We start from the raw sequence: 22,091 nt of genomic DNA, 5'->3' as shown, positions 1-22,091 counted from the left end.
TAAGTAGTAAACAAGACGGATAATAGCTTTCAATTTCTCTTCTTGTGACTTTTCTAGGTTAAACAGGATTTTACATGACATCAATTGGGAAGATTTGCTTTCTGAATTAGATATTGTTGAGTGCAGTTGCTCAAAATTTTTATGAAATATCTACCACAATTTAAAAAAACGACCTTTTAAATTTCCATGCTACACTTATCAACTTGAAAAACTTTAAAATAAGGCGAATAAGCTTCACAAGCAATTTTTAGCATCTAAGAATGTATCTATCTTTATAAATTACAAGCATTGCTTAAAAAAATTCAACTGTTTAAATAAATTTTTATACAGGAACTATATTCTTCGGATTGAAAGAATATTAAGTGAAGGCGATTTGTTAAATCTAAAAAGTCAAGCGCTCGAGTCCCGTCTGCGGTTCATTATAATGACAAATTAGTGTCTACTCCTGTGGACGCAGCCAATTTGTTTGCCGATTTTTTCAAATCTAATTTCACTAGTTATGATACGTACTCGTTTTCTCCTTGTCATGATAATCCATCTTCATCTTTGAATTTTGGCTATTTAAACCTGGTTTCTCTGGACACTGATAATGGGATTTTGGGTTTAAAACCTTCTTCGCAGACTGATAAAGATGGGCTGTCCGTAATTTTTCTTAAAAATTGCCCGGCTATTGTCATTCCTCTCAAATTAGTTTTTAATAAACCTCTATCTTCGGGAGTTTTCATCAACGATTGGAAAATCACAACTATCACCCCTACTTTCAAGAGTGGCAAAACGAATGATGTGTCCAACTATAGGCCGATCTCGAAGCTTTCTATTATTTCCAAACTTTTCGAAGGAATTGTAAAAAAAAATGTAGGACTATGAATAAGTTCGTGCGGTTTTTTTTTTCGAAATTTGAAACTTTATTGACGTAAAATGGTTACAAATTTAATATTCAAAGTATTGTCCATCGCTTACTACTACTTTTTCCCATCTTTCTGGCAATTCACGGATTCCCTTTGTGAAAAATTCGGTCGGTTTTGCCGCAATCCACGAATCGATCCATTTTTTGACTTCATCGTAATTACGGAAGTGCTGGTCAGCCAGGCCATGTTGCATCGATCGGAAGAGATAGTAATCGGATGGCGCAAGGTCTGGACTATACGGCGGGTGGGGTAGGACATCCCATTTGAGCGTTTCTAAGTATGTTTTGACCACTTGTGCAACATGTGGCCGAGCATTGTCATGTTGCAAAATAACTTTGTCGTGTCTATCGGCGTATTGCGGCCGTTTTTCTCGCAGTGCTCGGCTCAAACGCATCAATTGTCGTCGGTAGACATCCCCCGTAATCGTTTCATTCGGTTTCAGTAGCTCATAATACACAACACCCAGCTGGTCCCACCAGATACACAGCATAACCTTCAGGCCATGAATATTCAGCGCCGACGTCGATGTTGAAGCATGGCCAGGGTATCCATACGTTGCCCGACGTTTTGGATTGTCGTAATGGACCCACTTTTCATCGCCAGTCACAATTCGATGCAAAAAACCCTTTCTTTTGTGCCGTTGAAGCAGTTGTTCGCATGCCATAAAACGGCGTTCAACGTCTCTTGGCTTCAATTCATACGGCACCCAATGGCCTACCTTTCGGATCATTCCCATGGCTTTTAAACGTTTGGAAATGGTTGATTGATCAACTCCCAAAGTTTTTGCAACCTCTTCTTGCGTTTGAGCCGGATCTTGATCGAGCAATTCCTCCAATTCGGTATCCATGAACTTTGGCGGCGCACCCTCGCGTTCTTCGTCTTCCAAGCCAAAATCACCACTTTTAAAGCGTGCAAACCACTTCTGGCACGTTCGCTCAGCTAGAGCATGCTCACCATAAACTTCCACCAAGATACGATGACTTTCGGCTGCTTTTTTCTTCATATTAAAATAATGAAGAAGAATTCCCCGCAAAAACACATTATTTGGCACGAAATTCGACATTTTCAAGTGTGGTAAAAATATTGTTGTTTACGCTTCAAATAAAAAACTTATACTGACGTTTGTGCCTTACGACAGTAGCTCTCCAATGAATGTTTGGAAATGTGGATCGATGGAATAATAATCAAGTTACGCCATCTGTTGTAAAACCGCAAGGAACTTATTCATAGTCCTATTAAATACGAATGCTATATGCTTATTAGACTCAAGTAATGAAACAATACGACTGAAGCGTAATCATATCTTAGACTTGCCATTTCTCTAATTTTCCTGAATTAAATTATTTAATCAACACTAAATAAAAAACAAAATACATAAGTTCCTATATTAAGATAAGCAACTCATTAGTACAATTGAAATTTAATACATTTAAGATCAAATATTAGAATAAATATCGTAATTTTATAAGTAGTTTTGCATTTGTGCAAATACTACCGCTGCTATTAGATAATAAGACCTAATTTGCTGAATATCATTATTTTAAGATAGATTGCAAATAAAATACTTACAAAAAAAGAAAAAAAAAAAAGAAAAAGAATGCTTAGTAAATCTTATAAAAGAATAAATATGTACATATGTACAGTAATATTTACAGAATACATTTTTTACACAGGTTTTTTACCTTTTAATATTTTCAGCATTTCTTTTTATGTCGCAAATTGTTGAAGCTCCTACACCAAATTTCTTTGCTAAAACTTTTCCTGATTGTCACCGATTTATTTCTTCTATTATTTTAAGCTTATAAGCTAATGACAGTGTTTCATGTGCACGTTTTTTTGCCATGTTATTTAAATTGATGTTTTCGCGACTAATACCACACTAAACTATTCGCAACAAGATAAATACACACTTACATACATAGAGGGCTCTGTATTTCAATAATGTCCCGTTAGTTTTAAAATTCCGTTCATGGTTTTGTAAAAAAACAGACTCAAAAATAAAAAAACAAAAATTCGGTTTAGCGAGCTTGCAACGAATGCGGACTATAGAGCACGTAATGCGTCATAAATTCAATTCGGATTACTGGATAATTCGGATTACACACCTTCGGATTAGCGAGCTGGCACTGTATTTCCATTCCGAGGCATTTTATGAGAAAAACATATGTACCTATACAAAATTAAACTAGAGATAATTTTCTACATTGTATGTTATTACGATTTTTTTGTAAAATCACAAGGTAATATTCACCTACACCACCACGTTTTTTCGTATATTTCTCTACAATAATCTACTACTATCAGTTCTCGGCAGGTTCTCGCTCAGAGCAGACGTATTTGCTTAATTTCGATTTTCTCTTGTGACTATTCTTTCGGTGTGTCAAACGCGCACGTGTTCCTCTTCAAATCGCTTTTCGTATTAACTTAACTTTTATCAAAGTACAGGATGAAAGCCGCTACCAAAAAAAAAATTGAAAACCTCTTTTTCTTTTTAAGTTATCTGTTCCAATTTTATTTTAATTTGCAGATTGATCTTTAAAATTTATTAAAATGGATAACTGGGACACGCAAACAAGAATTTGGATAGTCCGCCGCTATCACGCACTGGAGTCCGTAGTTTTGGTACAGAGAGAGTACAGGCGGATATTTGGCGGCGATCCCCCGAGCAGATGGACCATAATGAGACTGGTGAATAATTTTGCTGAGCAAGGAACAGTCGCAACCCACCAGTTCGGACGGAGGAAACGATCGCTGCTGTAGCTGCAGCTATACAAAGCAATCCGAGGGTTTCAACAAGAAGCTTATCTGCTCAACTTGGTGTCAGCCGACAGTCTTTGCAAACAATAATGCACAAAGATTTAGACTTATTTCCCTACAAAATTCAAATGGTTAGCAAACTGAATGCAGCAGACTTTCCGATTCGCTTGGAATTTTGCCAGAAGATCCTGCAAATGGTGGAAGAAGACCAAAACATGTTAAACTGCCTTTTCATGTCTAATGAGGCCCATTTCGATTTAAACGGCAATGTGAACAAACAAAATTGTCGAATATGGAGTACTTCTAACCCACAGATACTCCACGAGACGGAATTGCATCCTCTTCGCGTGACAGTCTGGTGTGCGGTTTCTTCACGCTGTATTGTCGGGCCTTATTTTTTTGAAGAAAATGGTCACACTGTTACGGTTACTGGAGACCGTTATTTGAAAATGCTGAAAGAATTTTTCTATCCAGAACTACGCCGAAAGAGAATTCCTTTCAACTCTGTGTGGTTTCAACAAGATGGGGCAACGTCTCACATAGCCCAGACTGTTATGACAGATTTGCGACGAAAATTTCCCAATAAACTGATTTCAAGAAACTCCGAATTTCGTTGGCCCCCCAGGTCGCCTGACCTTACTGCACCTGACTTTTTCTTGTGGGGTTTATGTAAACAAGAAGTTTATAAAACAAAGCCAACAAATTTGGATGAACTAAAACAATCCATTCGGGCAACAATTGCGGCTATTCCTGTCGCAACTCTCAAAGCAGCAATGAACAACTTTTTACTAAGATGCCGCACTTGTGTCAACGATCATGGGGGGCATTTAAATTCAATTATTTTTAAAACTAGTTAAGCTACATTTAATAAAATTTAATGACCTTCAACTTGAAAAAAAGTAAATGAATTCCATACACTAAAAAAAAAGTTATTCGAGTTTCTTAATGTAGCAAAATTCATCAGCCACCCTGTATATCAATACTAGTGTTATTGTGTGGTAATATTAAGAATGGCCCCCGGGCCACCAAATCTCGGGGACAACAGGTTTGCGTTGCTTGCCTCGGGTCCCCAGTCAAAAAGGAAAAAACCAACATATACCCCAATAAACTTCCCTGACTTGCCGCAGTTGAAAAAAGAAAACCCTAAATTTCTCACAATTCGTGGTGCTGATGCAAACAAACCGATTTCCAAATACTCGTGTTTTGCTGTGCATAAAGCGCTAGAATCCGTAAGTAAGGAAATAATCTCAATATCGGAGCTACGTGACAGGAACCTATTGCTTTTGGTTAAAAACTCCCAAATAGCACAAAAATTCATTTCCACTAAAAAACTAATTGGTGTATGTGATATTGTAGTGAACTACCATGAAAACTGAACAGCTCAAAAGGCACAATTTTCGCACCATGCTTAAACAATGTGGACGAAAAAGAGATTATTGAAAATATGAGCGCACAAGGTGTCACAGACGTTTATAAATTCTCAAAACTGGAAAATAATGTATCACAATATACAGGAACCGTACTTCTCACATTCAAGCTCTTCAAGCTCCCAGAAAAAGTCGAAGTATAGTGGCGTATTGCAAAAGTCAAACCTTATTACCCAAATCCCATGAGGTGTAAAATCTGTCAGCTTTTAGGGCACACAGCTAAACGCTGCAACAATGCACCCTCCTGTCAATCATGCAATTTCCCCCCACACCCACCACCATGGTCACGTATCTACTGTGCAAATTGTGCAGGCGATCATCCATCCTCTTCTAAATCATGCCCAAAATATATGCAATCTAAAGAAATATTGAAAATCAAATGTCAAAACAAATGCTCAATGCGCGAAGCACTTAAACTCTATAAGGAACAGACACCAACCACACTCAGCACCTCATTTGCTGCTGTTGTAAGCGAGTCCCAAAATCTGAGCAAGATCGAACAAAGCAAAACTAAACCCCCTGCCGCTTTAGCACCTAGCCCATCAGGCAAATCACCGAGCACAGCTTCGCTCAATGCTCACTCCGCCACCTTAATACAACCGAACTCAACTTCATCCAACACCACAACAGAAAATAACAAGAACCCGCAAATAAGCAATTCTCAATCGTCTATTGATTCACTCAGTATTCCTTCTGGTACTTCATTCCAAATAAACTCAGATTTAAGCGATCTTGTCTCAGAAAACAATAACGACCACGTAAGCAAAACAATGCCGTCGTTTGTACCAAATGAACTCAATTTCAAGTCTCACCCTCAATTTTCACCACATACACCACTTCTCTTAGACTCCACTCTCTCCCATATTCTCACACAAGCTCAAAGTATACAAACTGCATACGTTCCACAATCACACACATCACAGCCATCCAACTCTTCAGCAATCAAGCAAATACTAAGCCAAACTCAATTCGACCCTAATAACATCCACGATCAGACGATGTCAGACAACGATCAGACAATGTCACACAGCGATCCTGAATATATGTAATCATTTTAATCAATTTAACTACAAAGCATTCTCAATGTTTAAGGTTTTACAGTGGAATCTGAAAGGTTTTTACATATATAACACAATAACTACACTGAACTAGAGCTTCTGATAAAAGAGCACTCTCCAAGCGTTATTGCTCTCCAAGAGACTCATTTAGCTGTCGACAAAACTGCATCCGTTCCGAAACAATTTCAAAGCTATTTCCTAAATCTCCCCCATAACACTCAAAGTAAGCAAGGCATTGCCGTGTTGATTAAGAAAAATATCCCACATAAATACGTCCACATACAGTCTAATATCGCTGTTCTTGCAGTAGAAATAACACTCAGTTTTAAGTTCACAATTGTAAATTTATATTTACCACCTCAACAGAACTTCACTCTTAGAGATTTAAACAATATAGTCCGATCTATACGAACTCCAGTAATAATTGTTGGTGACTTTAATGCTTGGAGTCCTCTTTGGGGCTCCCAAATTTGTAATAAGAGAGGTGAAATAGTAGAAGATTGGATATTGTCCGAAAATTTTACAATACTAAATGATAATAAACCTACACACTTCTCTACGCATTCCTCATTTAGCAACATAGACCTAACAATATGCTCTACAAATATAGCACCTAAGCTCTGCACCAATACCTTAGATGAGCTATACGGTAGCGATCACTACCCCATTGCAACAACTGTGCACGCAAGGACTATTCAAAACATTACTGCATGCCCCAAATTCTTGATAGACAAAGCGGACTGGGAAAATTTTAGATGTAAGGCTACCCAACTTTCCAATGAATTAGATACCTCCAATAACACTAACCGTGAGGCATCATTAATCACGAAAATCATTCGCACCGCAGCTCATCACTCTATTCCCAAACATCCAGGAAAATGCATAAAAACTGTGTGCCTTATTGGAACAATGAACTCTCCAAGCTAAGGAATTTAAATCAATTTTTCTGGGCCGAATTTAAAAAAAATAGGTCAAACGATAACCTAGTCACGTACAAAAAAGCCAATGCTATGTTTAGGAAGAAATCAAAGCAAACGAAAAGAGAATGCTAAAATAAATTTTCCGAGAAAATTAATCACAAAACAAGTACAAAAAAGGCCTGGGCTAGTGCGCAAACGTGCAAAATCGCGAGAACGTTTTGGCCACAAGAAAACTTCTATGGCTAACAAAGCCGCAGCTCTCGAGTTTGGTGGGTATCTTTATCGGACATTATCCATTCGGTGTACATGCGGTGAGACTTGGGATTGCTTTAAGTCCTTGCTGCTGCAGTAGTCTGGAGGATGAGAAGAAACTCAACTCAGCACCTTCTGGGCTCACACTTGTTTGCTACACCTGCGGATATTACGAGTTTATGTATCACAAATCTGGTGAATTTCATCAGTTACTTGAAGCGGCTAACACAAGGTGTAGTCCAAAGTAAACAAGACTGGAATGCAGGATTTGACGCCAAGCCGTTGGTACAAGCCCTTGGATGGCCTCTACGGACGCAAAACGTTTTCCTTTTCAAAAGATGCTTCAAAATGCCAAGATAGAAAATTACATTGACGGTTTGGTCCATTGGCACGAACTCCTTGTGAACAATTCCCTTGGAATCGTAAAAACAAATGAGCATCGACTGGAGTTTTGACTTCTTAAAACGGGGTTTTTTGGTTGGTGGCTCGTCTGGGGCCTTCCATTACTTTGACGCTTAGTTTCAGGTTCATGTTGGAAACACTACTTTTAATCACCAGTTCCAATGTTGTAAAGGAAGTTCTCGTCTTTTCTCGCCTCTCTAATGAGGTCTTTCGAATATTGAATTCTGAGCAATTTTCGGTGCTCAGTTAAGTTGTGCGGAATGAAATGTGCACAGACCTTTCGTAAGCCCAAATGATCAGCTCGAATGCGATAGATCGATGTTATGGAGATATTCAACTCCGATTCCATGAGTTTTAACGATGATTTCGGTTCATTTTTGATAAATTTACAAACAATTTCGATGGAGTTTTCGGCGATTACGGATTTTGGGCGGCCCTTATGATCTTTGTCATTTATGGCTTCACAACCATCTCTGAAAAGTGTAAACCACTCATGAATTCTGGCACGAGATAGGTAATCATCGCCATAAACTTTTTTCATCAATTAAAATGTTTCGGTTAACTTTTTACCGATTTTAAAACAAAATTTAATGTTAGCTCTTTATTCGAAACTCATTTTTGTACCGATGTCACAAACTTATTGACACTTTAGATGCAATAACTTCGCGTCCACTGAACCGAATGTCACCAAACCTTCATTGGAAGTCAGCTAGAGATGTAGCTTCCAACGCTCAAACTCACTAAACAGTTGGCGCCATAAAGAACATTTTTATGATGCCGGCCAGATTTATAGAAAAATAGCTCATGCCTTTACATCACGATATGGCGCCATTTCACAAAACGATCCATGGGAACAAGTTTCCATGGTATGGAGGGGTAGCGGAGTGCGGCTGTGACGGCTAATCGACGGTTTGCTAATCAAAAAACTGAGATTGTGTTGATGATATGCGAAGAAGAAGAAGGACTCATTGGACGAGTACGAAATGGACAGAATTCTGTTGCCGGGTTCCTAGTGCCAATGGTGAAAAGATTTTTGATGGTGTGACCAATATCGGACCGTTATACGGCTTTCAGCGAATAGGAGAGAATCAGTTGATAGGCTGACGTAGTAGGGGTAATGAAACGGTTCGTTTACGAAAAAACTAAGAACGTATTAGTGATATACCAAAACAAATTAATGAATCTAACTTCGTTGCCGTCTGAACGGCGACTGATTGGACGAGTGTGTGAATATTTCTGAAATAATCGTGCGTAATTCGCCCGGTAAATCGCCCCGTGACGTGACAGCCGAAGTTCCCCTCACAGTTTTGTTTATTTTGGACTTCAACTTGTATTATTCTGACTCTTCGCCTGCCAATTTTTCGCCTTCTTAGTTGATTTAACACATCCGGCGGAAGAAATGTATTAATCGCTTTTTGAGCGGTTTGTCTGTCGAGCGGCGTCAATTGTTGATCGATTTTGACGAAATCCTTGCTACTCGTCATTGAACCTGGTTCTATTTATTTCTGCTACGAGGATTTTCGTGAAAAGTTTGAGTATCTATATATATAAAAATTAAGCCGAAAAAAAGTGTGCATTTCTCCGGGGTAATCTCAGCAACGCGTATAAGGAAAACAATGAAAGTTTCACACATTGTTGGTGTTGCTTTGGCAAAGGTTTCTGTGAAGTTTGGTTGAAATCCGATGACGCGTGTGTGTGCGGTGCGTCGGTTAAGTGAGTTTGTTTTTGCAATTTGCCGCACGTATTTTTTGTACCGCACATAGCATTCATTAGAATTGAATACATTTTGGTCGTGTGTGTCTGCCCCGATTATTATGAAATTTGGTAATATATATATATTTTTCTACGGAGAAGGTTAGTATAATATGCTTATTGATTCCACTTGCCACCAGGTGGCGCTGTCGAAGGCCAAAACGCGGACCCGGGTAACCCTAGCATGTGTTTTTACATTGTGGGTATCAAATCAGATCGATCATATACTTGCTGACAAAAGACATGCTACATCAGTCATAGATGTGAGATCATATAGAGGCGCTTGCTGCGACACAGATCACTATCTCGTGGTAGCTAAGTTACGACAACGAATTTCAATAGTAAATGACAACAAAGGCTATAAAAAATTAAAGTGGAATACAGATGAACTTATAAATAATGAAGATATGAAAGCAAAGTACAAATATGCGATTGAAAACATTTTATTTAATGAAAATAGCACAAATAATGACTCAACTGAATTAGATATTGAAGATCAATGGAATAAACTGAAAGCTACAATCATAAAATCCGCAAAGAATACTATTGGAGAGAAGAGATCAGTAATGAACGAATGGTATGATGAGGAATGCAGAGTAGCTAATTATGCGAAAAAGGAAGCTAGAATAAAATATATGGAAAGAAACACACGTACAAATAGATTATATTATGTAAACAAAAGAAAAGAAGCTAAGAAAATAATGCGAAAAAAGAAAAAAACCTACATGAAGCGGCAAATTGAACAAATTGAAAGCGATTTTAGAAACAAAAATGTCAGAGCTATGTATCAGAACATCAAAAAACAGACTAAAACATTTCAACCTCGAACAAATATATGCAAAGCAAAGGATGGTTCCATAATCAGCGAAAAACAGCAAGTAATAGATAGATGGAAAGAATATTTCAACGAACTACTTAACAAAGAAAACCACGATAATACAAGTAAGGAGGAACAAGTAGTACATACGGCCGAAATCTATGTTGAAGAACCTAGCTTTGACGAAGTACTATTGGCTATAAGAAAACTTAAAAACCATAAAAGCTGTGGTGAAGATGGAATACCCGCAGAACTTCTGAAATATGGCGGACATGAACTACATAAACAAATATTTACCTTAGTAAGCCAAATATGGCATTCAAATGAAATACCCACTGGATGGGCATCAAGCATAATAGTACCTATACACAAAAAAGGACATAAAACTGAATGCCAAAATTACAGAGGCATATCTTTACTTAATACAGGTTATAAAGTATTTACAAACATTCTATTTGAAAGGCTGAATATTTATGCTGAGAACATCCTAGACGATTACCAATGTGGTTTTAGAAACAACCGCTCAACGATTGATCAAGGTTTTACTGTCCACCAGATATTCGAAAAGTTTTACGAATATAAAATTGATATATTTTGCCTCTTTGTTGACTTCAAACAGGCATTTGACAGTATAAATAGAAAACGGATAAAATACTGCTTTCAGAAAATTGGAATACCTCTGAAGTTAATTAATTTGATTCTCTGTACATTGTCGAACACAACAAGTAAAGTACTGGTGCAAGGAAGCCTGTCAGACCCATTCGAAATCATATCCGGAGTAAAACAAGGAGACGCATTGTCATGTTTAGTATTCAATTTAATGCTACACACGACTGTTAAAGAAATAAACACGAATGGAACATTATTTAATAATGATTTTCAGATATGTGCCTACGCAGATGATATTCTTATTATGGCTAAAGATAGAAACACTCTTATACGCGTCTTTAAATGTATTGATAAAGATGCAAAAGCTCTGGGACTACACGTAAATACCGAGAAAACCAAATACATGATTCGGTCAGTCAACAACACGACACGCGATGACCTAAGTATTAACAACTTTGCTTTCGAAAATATCACTGAATTTAAATACTTGGGTTTTAAACTATCAGCAGATAAAGATTCGGCGATAGCTATTAACGACAGAATCCAAGCTGCAAATAACGCCTACTACGTTAACATAAAACTATTTAAATCAAAAGATTTGTCCAGAGCACAGAAAATAAGAATGTACAAAGTACTGATACGACCCGTCCTTACATATGGTGCAGAAATATGGACGCTGAAAACAAATGACATTCATCAGCTGATGTGCTTCGAAAGACGTATCATAAGGAAAATATATGGTCCGGTTGCAACAATAGATGGCAGCTACCGCATTCGCTACAATAATGAAATCGAAGAAATCGTTCAAGGACAAAATATAATACGTTTTATCAAAGCCCAACGAATTAGATGGATTGGGCACGTACTGCGCATGCCGAAAGAGCGAAATGCTAGGAAAGCTTTTATTTTAACACCAATTGGAGGAAGAAAAAGAGGACGCCCACGAAAGCGATGGTTAGATGACGTCGAATCAGATCTTAAGCAAATGAACGTACACAACTGGAGAGATGTAGCCATGGATAGAATAAAGTGGAGAAAAATTGTTGATGAAGCTATGGTCCACCACGGACTGTGAGGCTAAGAAGAAGAAGAAGTATCAAATCAAAGCTACTGATGAGTGCTTTAATACAGAGTATTTTTTAGATCTCTGAGTGACCAGGGTCTCGAGATATAGCCGAAAAGGTGGACCAAGGTACCCTTGGATGTGTTTGTACAATATGGGTATCAGATGGAAGCTGTTGATGAAAGCTTTTAAGTGAAGTAATTTTTACTGCCCGTTTCCGGGATAATGAAAGGAGATGGAGCTGGAGATGGAAGAGGAAAAGGAATAGCTACAGGAAGAGGAAGAGGAAGAGAAAGAGGAAGACCACTCATTATTAAAAATTAAAAAAAAAATTCTAAAAAAATGTTAAAATGTTACATATACGATTATTATATAAACGTTAATCTGAAGTCAGTTATAGTGAAAAATTCATTGTATCATTGCCGGCGTGATTAGTGATCGTTTCCTTAATTTTTTGTAGAAAGGTTATGCTAATATGAGATATTACCTATATCATTCATATATTTACGTATTACCTGTGTACTCACAAATATACGGTTGAAGCAAATATATGTCAGTTTTTTTACTTCGCCTGGAAAAGTTTATATAAATTTAAAAAGAGTAAATAGAACTTATTTTATATCAGACTTCACGCAAAAAAGTCATTTGCACCTGAACACATAGCTGCGTTAAAGCGGAGGGGAATAGAACAGTTCTCTTCTCCTTCTCCGCTTTTCGCACATGTAATTGTATGGGATGAGTGCACGATGGCACATAAAAAGTCACTGGAAGCTCTTGATAGGACATTACGAGATTTACGTAGTAAAAATGAAATGTTTGGTAGTGCCTTAGTGCTGCTGGCAGGTGATTTTAGACAAACACTGCCTGTTACTCCTCAAGCAACTGTAGCAGATGAATTGGCTGCATATTTGAAATCATCATATTTATGGAGACATGTTCAAACACTCAAACTAACTACAAATGTACGTGTTCTAATGCAAACTGATCCATCAGCTGCTGAATTTTCACAGCAATTATTGGATATTGGAAATGGCAAAGTTCCTGTCGATAATTTAACTGGCTTAAGGGGGGGTAAGGGATAAACGCTAAAAAAAAAACACTTTTTCATTAATTTATTGTAGCGAAACGGTTCAAGTCAGTTTAATAAAAGTTATTGCATATTATAAAGTAACATTTCAAGAATATTTGATAAAATTTTCATGTAAAAATATTGCAAAATGAGCGAATGAGAGCACATTTCCGTAGACGTCTTTTCAAAAATACATTTTGCAGTAGTCAGCATATCTCAGCGTAGAATCATCTGAAATTAAAAAAATCGAATAATTTAGTTAAAGTATGAGTTAAACTTCCCCCCAACGTTTATTTTGACGATTTATTTTCATTTTCAGCCATTTGGTAGTCGTTTGAAGCAAAAAGTGATTTTTGACGAAAAAATGCCGCCATTTTGTAGGTGTAAAACCACCTTAATATAAAAAAAAATGGCGAGAAAAAACGTTGGGGGGGGGGGGGGGGGTTTATATGCAAAATATGTGTGCAAAATTTCAAAAGGATCGGTTGAGTAGTTTTCAAATGCCCATGACTACGCACTTTAAAAAAAAAGGTTCGAGAAAACCGCGTTTAAAGTTTGTAACGGACTACGCGCGCAACTGCTGCGTCTCGGCAGATGTTTGAGGCGGCTCGGCTTTATGCTCTATAACTTAAAAAGTTTTGCTCGGATTGACTTAAAATTTTAACACGGTATTTTTGAAATGTTTTACTACAATAACATGCAAAAAAAAAATCGATTTTTATCCCTTGCATTCGCGATTACTATTAATAAGTCACAAGGCCAAACTTTATCAATTTGTGGTATTGATTTAGAATACCCATGTTTTTCTCATGACCAACTTTATGTTTCATGCTCAAGAGTTGGTAAGCCATCGGTATTGTTCATTTATTCAACAACGCATGGAAAAACGAAGAAAATTGTATACCAAAGAGCATTACAATAAAAAAAGTAATAAAGTAAATCACATCAAACGTTAATCATCATCAAACGTTAATCATCATCAACGTTAATCATCATCCAACATTAATTGCTACTACTATTTAAAACTTCTTTCATTACTATTCATGCGCGAGAATTTTTATAAAAAACACACAGTATTTTTCGGCTTAATTTAATTAATTAATCTAGATTTTTTTAAAGACGACCAGGGGAACGGGCGGGTTTTCGCTAGTTATGTTAAAGAGAGGGACTCATCTATGCATTTCAAACCATAAAATTGTGTTTTTCTTATGGAACCGCAAAACTTACATTCAAAGGAAAAAAGATGACTTCAAACTTCTTCAACAATGTTGATTTTAAGTGTTTTGCGAATATTAATTTAATATTTAAATATTTTATAATATCTCAATTTGGTGTATTTATTAAAACTTTCTCTATGTAAATTTAAGCTTTGATAATTTAAGTGTTTTCTGTTTAAAAACCACCAACGCAAACCATTGTGAAAATAATGGGAACATTTTACGTTCTTACTTTGTGTAGGCAAACTAAGTAAAAATTACACTACCACTTTTCTTTTCATAATTCAAAATTCTTATTTTTCAGAACTCGTCCTACAAAGCTTATGTCCAAATTAATACTTGTTGGTATTTGGCTAGTAGCGTTCATTTTTGCTACGCCGTGTGCCATAGCCTTCCGTGTGGAATTAGAGCACGAACGTTACCGAGGTAAAGAATTATTATTAAATGAATTTTTATACCCGCACGCACTTTTGCACTTGGCTAATATGTATTTGTTCACAGTTGCATGTATGTGACAGAACAGAGAAATCGAGCCAGACATAGGCATACGCGTTATGCAATATTTACCAAAAACTCATAAATGTTTAAATGCAATGCTTTGGGTCCATTGAAAATGGACGAAATCGGTTAGCAGCCATACCCACATTCCATGTAACGGTTATTTACGAATGAAAAAAATTGTGTTATTTATGTTATAAATGAAACAAAATTACTAAAATCTTGTACAGATAATGAGCTCAATATGGCCCAAGTAAAATTTTGAAAAAATGGGCAGGTGAACATTTGATAACAGAAGGTGAATTCTTGAACAACAGCCTCCTCCTCTTAAAGGTCCCTACAGCTTCTGTAATGAGCGTTAAATGGTAAATCTAGCTTTTCCGCGTGTGTACCGATTGTTCAGTGACCGGTAAATACAGATACGAGCTTGAAAATTGAATAGCGTGGAGTGGCCAGGGTTTTCTAAGTCCTGTTGCTGCCCTGTTGTACTGGGGTCAATGGGTTTTCGAAGCACATGAAGAAATCGAGTTCCTTCTTTTCTACGCTTTCCCGAGAAATTATTTGTGCAATTCCCCTTTAACGTAGAGGGTCTGCTACTGGAAAGATGGGCCTTGCGTCAAGTGGGCTAGTGCGCACACGTGCAAAGTGAATGAAGCGGTTAACACACTCGTTGGTCGTGATCCGCGTATCCTCTGATCCAAGTCCAAGATTCTGCCTGGTTCCTCTCCCTTTCCTGTTCCCCTCCTCTCCCCCTGTATGGTATCACAGCGGACAAATTTTAATTTTTTTTTTTCAAGTGGACCCTTCGCAAGGTCAGCCATTTCACCTAACCCCTTTAACAACTGTCAGGAGGATGCCGATGATCGGGTAGGAGATCCCTGAGGCCAATTCAGTCGATCCCTTCCTGGCAAGATTATCAGGAATTTCATTTCTTTGTCTTGGAACCCAGATCAGAGAAATCTTACCTGCAAACCCATGAGATTTCATCTACTCCTTACAGAAGTTGACTAATTTGAATCTACACTATGACGTCGTCAGAGCTAAGATCGTGACTTGACTATCGAAAAAAATGCTAATATCTCTCCCGCTCCCATATTCCCTAAACATTTTGCATGCTTGCAGGACCGCAAAAACGTCTGCTTGAAAAACACTAGCAGTTTCGCAGTCTAAAGGAGATAGATAAATTGGCTGGCTCATTTAGAGAAAACCCCTGCTCTGACTCTCGATTCGATCTTTAAGCCGTCAGTGAAAACAGAGGTGCAAGTTTAGGTGCAAATTTTTCCCTCGATCCAATCCAGCCTATTTGGAATGATTTCCCTAGCCCGACCCTCAAACTCCAGGGAGAGATTGCCTCCAGAGGCCAACCTACTTTAATCAGATTGCGCGATGTGAATAACGTAAAAGTCGATGGGAAGTAAGGCCAAAACGACATTGAGGGCTGCACTGGGACAAGTTCTACGTGTTCCGGTGATGCCAATATAAGCAGTCTTTTGCACTCTCTCCAGTTTAGTGATATTATAGCGCTTCCGAAGAGCTTATGTAAGTATGTAAATATTATTACGAGTAAATAAAAATCACTCTCACTCTATGGTGTTTCCACTCCCAATACGAGTATCCGTCCGCTCATCTGAAGTTGCCAGCTATGCCTGGCGCTATCTATGAGTTCGTTTTATTTCAGAACTTAACAGCCAGTCCAAATTGAATTATACGAAAATGTGCGCGGGTATATAAAATTCGGTCCGTACCGAATCTAGGCACTGCTATTTCTTAATTTTCTATTTGCTGATGTTTCCTAGAAAACGGAAAAGTATTCAACATTACACGACCGTTTTGCATGAATAAAAATCTCTCCGAGGCACAATTACAAACGTATCGCTATGCGTTGGTGTTTATGCAATATTTGGTACCATTTTGCGTCATCAGTTTTGTTTACATACAAATGGCTGTGAAGTTGTGGGGTACGCGGGCGCCTGGCAATGCACAGGATACGCGCGATATAACACTTTTGCGGAACAAAAAGAAGGTAAGCCTGGCATAGTGGAAATTGCTATTTGTATAAATTTACATATCGGAGCGCATTTTCGCTTATACAAACTTTCATTTCTTCACCTTTAAAATAATAAAAATAGTCATTAATTAATAATTATTATTAAAGCATGAAAAAATAGCCACTTTTATGCAAAGATATTCTGTCAAAAAAGCTGGAATTTGGTAAGTTAAATGGTAAGCTTCAAAAGATAACCGAAATTAAAGAACACCACCTGAAAGAAATAATATTATTCCGCAGTTAACATAGCAACTCATCGAGGAAAGCCAGATTTATAGACAAATAATTCGTGCATTTACATCACCTTGATGCGCCACTTCGCAAAGCGAGTTTTCATGGTGTGGAAATGCAGAGGTGTGGCCAATGCCAGACCGTTAACCGACTCTCAGCGCATTTGAAGAAATTAGCTGATTTGCTTACGTCACGCGGGTTGTCATGGCAGTTTGCTTACCAAAATACTGAGGTTGTGTTGGTGATATACGTTGAAAAAATAAAAAAGGACCTAGTCCGAGCTTACTTCGTTGCTATCTGCACAACGACTCATTGAACGACTGCGTGAATACGTACGAAATGAGCGGACAGAATTCTGCTGCCGAATCTCTAGTGGCAATGGTGAAAAGAATTTTAATGGTGTGACCCAAGGATAATAGATACCAGGTTTGCTCGTTAGATATGGTGAAAAAAATGTTCTGATGGGAACTTTCGTTCGTTTTGTGTTTCACAAAATTTAGCTTTAGCTTAGTGAAACACAAAACGAATGACGTCGGCATATCTGTCAAATTCGCTTCGAGCCGAATAACGGTCTGCTAGGCAGTACACCTCTAAAAATCTTATCACCATGGGTGTGGACAATATCAGACCGTTAGACGGCTTTCAGGGAATTTGACAGAATCAGTTGATAGGCTAACGTAGCAGGGGTAGTTAATCGGTTTGTTTACGAAAAATAATCTAAGAGTTTGTTAGTGATAGGTATACCGAAAAAATTAATACAATCTCTTTTCGTTGTCGTCTGAACGACGCCATGATTGGACGAGTGTGTGAACTCATATGAAATGATCGTGCGTAATTCGGCTGGCGAATCACCCCGTCTCATAATAGCCGAAGTTTGGTTTTCATCACAGTTATTGGCTAAACCTAGTAATATTTTATCCTTCCCTAGTTTCGAAGTATCTCTCACAAATTTGCTTTGTAATCCATCATCCTTGAGAGTTTCTAGCCAAGAACTCAACGCATATCATCGAACAGTCATCGAATGCAACTGACATGGCTCCGGTTAAAGCTGAAACTAAGTAGTACCGTAGCCATAGCGTTATTGCCGTAACCATAACCATAACCGCAAAACTTCAGAAATTGTCGATTAGTCATGCCGTAACCCTAAACAGCTGATATTGAAGTAGAATTATTGACAACATTTGCATTTTGTCATAAAAACACGGATAATTTTGCACTAAGTTAATTAATTTTTCGCCATTTATTTCTAATATAAAATTGTTTATCGCTATCAAAACAAATTTTAAGAATTTCACAGCTGCTTACGGTTACTGGGAAAAACCAAATTTCAATAGATACGGCTAAGGCCACGACTATGGTTACAGCGTTATGGTGCGGCACCAATCACAGTTCACAGTGATGCCCATATGCGTGAGCGGCGCAACTGATTGCTATGGATACAGTTAGGGCTAAGGTACAGCACCATTAATCGCAGCTGAACTTTCGGAGATAGAAGACATTTAAGAGAATTCAAGGCAAGAAAACGCGCTTGAAAAATTGTTTAATGATTGATTTCATCGTCGGCATAAATCAATTACTTCGTAAGCTACTTTAAGACAATACCAACAATATGAGTGAATAAAAAATATTTTATATTTCATTGGCTAAATCCTGGTAATTTTTGACAGAATATATAAGTGCCTACATACATACATATATATAATATAATCACACCACACCAGCAATGCATCGATTTCTTCATACTCTATTAAGATTGCCACTTTTTTTTCTTTTTTTCTTTCTGTTTTGCTATTCGCCCATTGGAACATACTGATGTTTTGCTATATTTACTTTACTTATATTAACAACAAACAGACATTGTTTTGCTTCGAAGATAATAAATAAGTGGCTCCGGTTCAGTGCTCATTTTGCTAATGAAAATATAGTAAAGTGTATTTAATTGATTCCTAAACGCGGCAGAACGAGCAGAACTCGATGCATTCCATAATCCTGAGTTCACTCATTTATTTACTTATTTTTTAGGTTGGGGAATAAGTTCGTAGCGTTTGTAGCGAAGACTTTTATTTAATCAAAAAATAATAATTGTATCAATAAGTTAATCAATTATATAATCGCCGTTGCTGTTTACAACCTCTTCCCACCTCTCGAGCAATTTGTTGATGCCATTCCGCCAATAATCGCCTGGTGTGGTGTCAAAGCAGTTGCTGAGCCAGTTTTTAAGAACCTTTTTATTATCGAAGGTAACGCCCTTCATACGGTGCAGCGCTCCCTTCACAGGGACCGGAAAGGATGGTAATCGGCGGCCTTCGAGTAGCCTCATTCGTGCGGTGTAGCTGGGCAATGTAGAGTTCCTTGTTGACTGTGGAATTCTTTTATTTCATTTCGCAGTACACCTAGCTCTCCCAGTCCCACCAAGCCCATCTCATAATCTTCTTTGGATGAAGATTCGTCTTGGCTATCTCTTGGAGCCATCCATTACTTTCTTTACTTTATATTGAGGTACGAGTATAGGCACCATTTCTCATCTCCCATGACGATTTGGTACAAAAGGCGTTGTTTATCATCGCGTGTTGCTCGATGCCGAGCAAGATGCTGAGAAAAAATTTGAGGCGACTTTCTTTTGTGTTTTTTGTTAAGCTCGCGGGGCACCCAGGCTCTCAATTTTTCGGTAAGTCCCATTGAATGAAAGTGGTTGAGAATCGTTTTATGATCGCAGTTCATTCTTTCCGCCAATTTACGACTGGTTTGGCGACCGTTCTCCTTCAAAAGTAATTTGAGACGTTCTTCATTCAGAATTCAGAAGGCTTTCCGCTGTGGGACGTGTCATCGGCGTCGAAGTCGCCATGTTTGAACTTTGCAAACCATTTCCTGCTTCAGGCTCGCCTATGACAGCTTCCCCATACACGTCGCAAATGTCCCCGGCTACTTCGGTAGCTTCAGCATCTTTCTGAACTCGATGAAAACCAAAGAAGAGAGAGAGAGAGCAGGTGTGGAAAATGTTGAGTTTTGCCTCTTGGGTACTCCATTTCTAAATTAAATAAAAAATTCAATTACTCAAAAATTCAATTAACGGAGTTTTGTAGAGCAGAAAGCAGAAAGAGTTCTAACGAATGAACACTTACCCTTTTCCAAACAGCAAACAAATCGTTGTAAATTAAAAGAAAATATAAAAACGCCACCAACTTATTCTGCACCCAATACAAACATATTAGGGCTGGTCGATTTAAAAATCGCTCATTGCTCTGTGAAAATCGTATTCTAGGGACCAAAATAAGAAACTTTGCCGAAGGAACCATACCTCTGAAACGAATTCTGATGTCCCCCAATTCAAAAATATCACCATTTTTGGTCTTTACATGAAAAAATCAGATAATGGCTATGTTTTTTCTTTATTTTTATTTATTTATTATGTAATAATATTTATTATTTATTTATAATAATATCTATTTTTTCTTTTAAGAAATTTATTTAGTCAGAACATATGTAAATGAAGAAATTAATTTAAGTGAGTTATAGAAAAGAAGCTTAAAAGTTCGACCCAAATTGGGGGACATCAGAATTCGTTTTAGAGGTATGGTTCCTTCGGCAAAGTTTCTTATTTTGATCCCTAGAATATGATTTTCACAGAGCAATGGGCGATTTTTTTGCCTCCCCACAAATCGACCCGGCCTAATACATATATATTTACTTATGCTCCTAACCACATGTGTTTAATTGTGATTTTTACCTATTTTTAGTGATGGCACGATTAATCGAGCAATTAACCCTAGAACACACACCCGGGTACAAATGTATCCACTTCAACTTTGAAGTGTTGTAACTTTTGAACCGCTATACCTCTATACCGCTATCTTCGGATCTAGGAAGATTATTTAGTTTTGAGTTCAAATTCAAACCATGGTTCAGGAGCTACAGCCTTCCAAACACATTATATACGTAAACACACACCCGGGATACGTTTGTGCCCCAATAGTAAAAATCCTCATAATAATCAAAAAAAAAAACATATTTAATTTAATTTTTTTATTTGAAAAATTAAAAATATTCATTTCACACATTATATTATTGACTTTTATTATAAAAATTATAAAAATGCATCTTACATCTAAGGAAAATCATGGCAAATAGAGCAATTTGTTGATGTGACCGAATGTTCAAGACACATTGGCTTCTCACATTTGGCGCACAGCTTTCTGGTTTTTCTACGGCGTTTTTCCTCTTGTGCGTAACATAAATAGCAAGATCCGGACACAGGTTTTGGCGTGCGCGCTGCGGCAGATGTTGATGCTGCTGTTGACACCATTGATTCCAGCGGTCGGTTGAAATATGCTTCAATCGAAATTTTAGTCGAAAAATTTCGCGTCACTTGACGATTTATGGCTCTGGCTTCAATAATGGGCATACACAATGCTTCAGCCAAGCTGCGCAGGATCTGCTTACGCTTGTTGTTTGTTCTCCAAGGCAACATAGGGTTATTCAAATCGTAGCTCAAGCTGTAATGTCCAACATGTTGAAGAACATCGCTAGTGGCCATCGTTTTGTTTGTCTTTGTGTTGGATATTCCGCAAACATTTGGTCCATTCGATCAACACCACCTTTGGTACGATTATAATATTCAATTATTTCAGGTTTCCCACTGTCAGCTATTTCAGCATCATTATGCATGGTCGAAAACAAAATTACTGCTTTATTTTTTTTGGGAACATAAGAGCACATTGTCACATTATTTTTGAAACCAAATGTCGTTGAACCAATTGTCTTGTTTTTGTTCTGCTTCATTTCTTGAGGAATATATGATTTGTTTTTGCGCAAAGTTCCAACGTTCGTGAGTTTCCAGGTGAGAAGCAGTTCTGCAACTGGCAAGATCGTAAAAAAATTGTCCATTGTAATGTTTCGGCCACTTTCTTGGTATTTGGCAGACAAATCCTTCACCACTCGTTCGCCTTGGTTCGTTTCCCTACCAGTTTCTGCTTGGCCAGTATATATTATATTTGTCCATGCAGTGGATATGCATTTGTGGCATCGCAAATCCACCAAACCTTGACACCATATTTAGCAGGTTTT

The 22,091-nt window shown here is 37.6% G+C and overlaps 1 protein-coding gene across 1 annotated transcript in view; it reads left to right on the top strand.

The window, feature by feature from the left end:
- The window catches only part of LOC129240676 (RYamide receptor-like), a 60,266-nt gene that overhangs the window by 26,051 nt on the left and 12,124 nt on the right, over window positions 1–22,091 (top strand). Inside the window, exons 5-6 of the mRNA XM_054876609.1 lie at window positions 14,556–14,677; window positions 16,546–16,772. Coding sequence (XP_054732584.1) covers window positions 14,556–14,677; window positions 16,546–16,772 — 349 coding nt within the window. The remainder of the gene's footprint in view (window positions 1–14,555; window positions 14,678–16,545; window positions 16,773–22,091) is intronic.

The sequence above is a fragment of the Anastrepha obliqua genome, chromosome 3, assembly GCF_027943255.1.
Source record: "Anastrepha obliqua isolate idAnaObli1 chromosome 3, idAnaObli1_1.0, whole genome shotgun sequence".
NCBI classification, from domain to species: domain Eukaryota; kingdom Metazoa; phylum Arthropoda; class Insecta; order Diptera; family Tephritidae; genus Anastrepha; species Anastrepha obliqua.
Note: the sequence above shows the minus strand (reverse complement) of the source record. Positions and strands in the feature narration are given on the sequence as shown.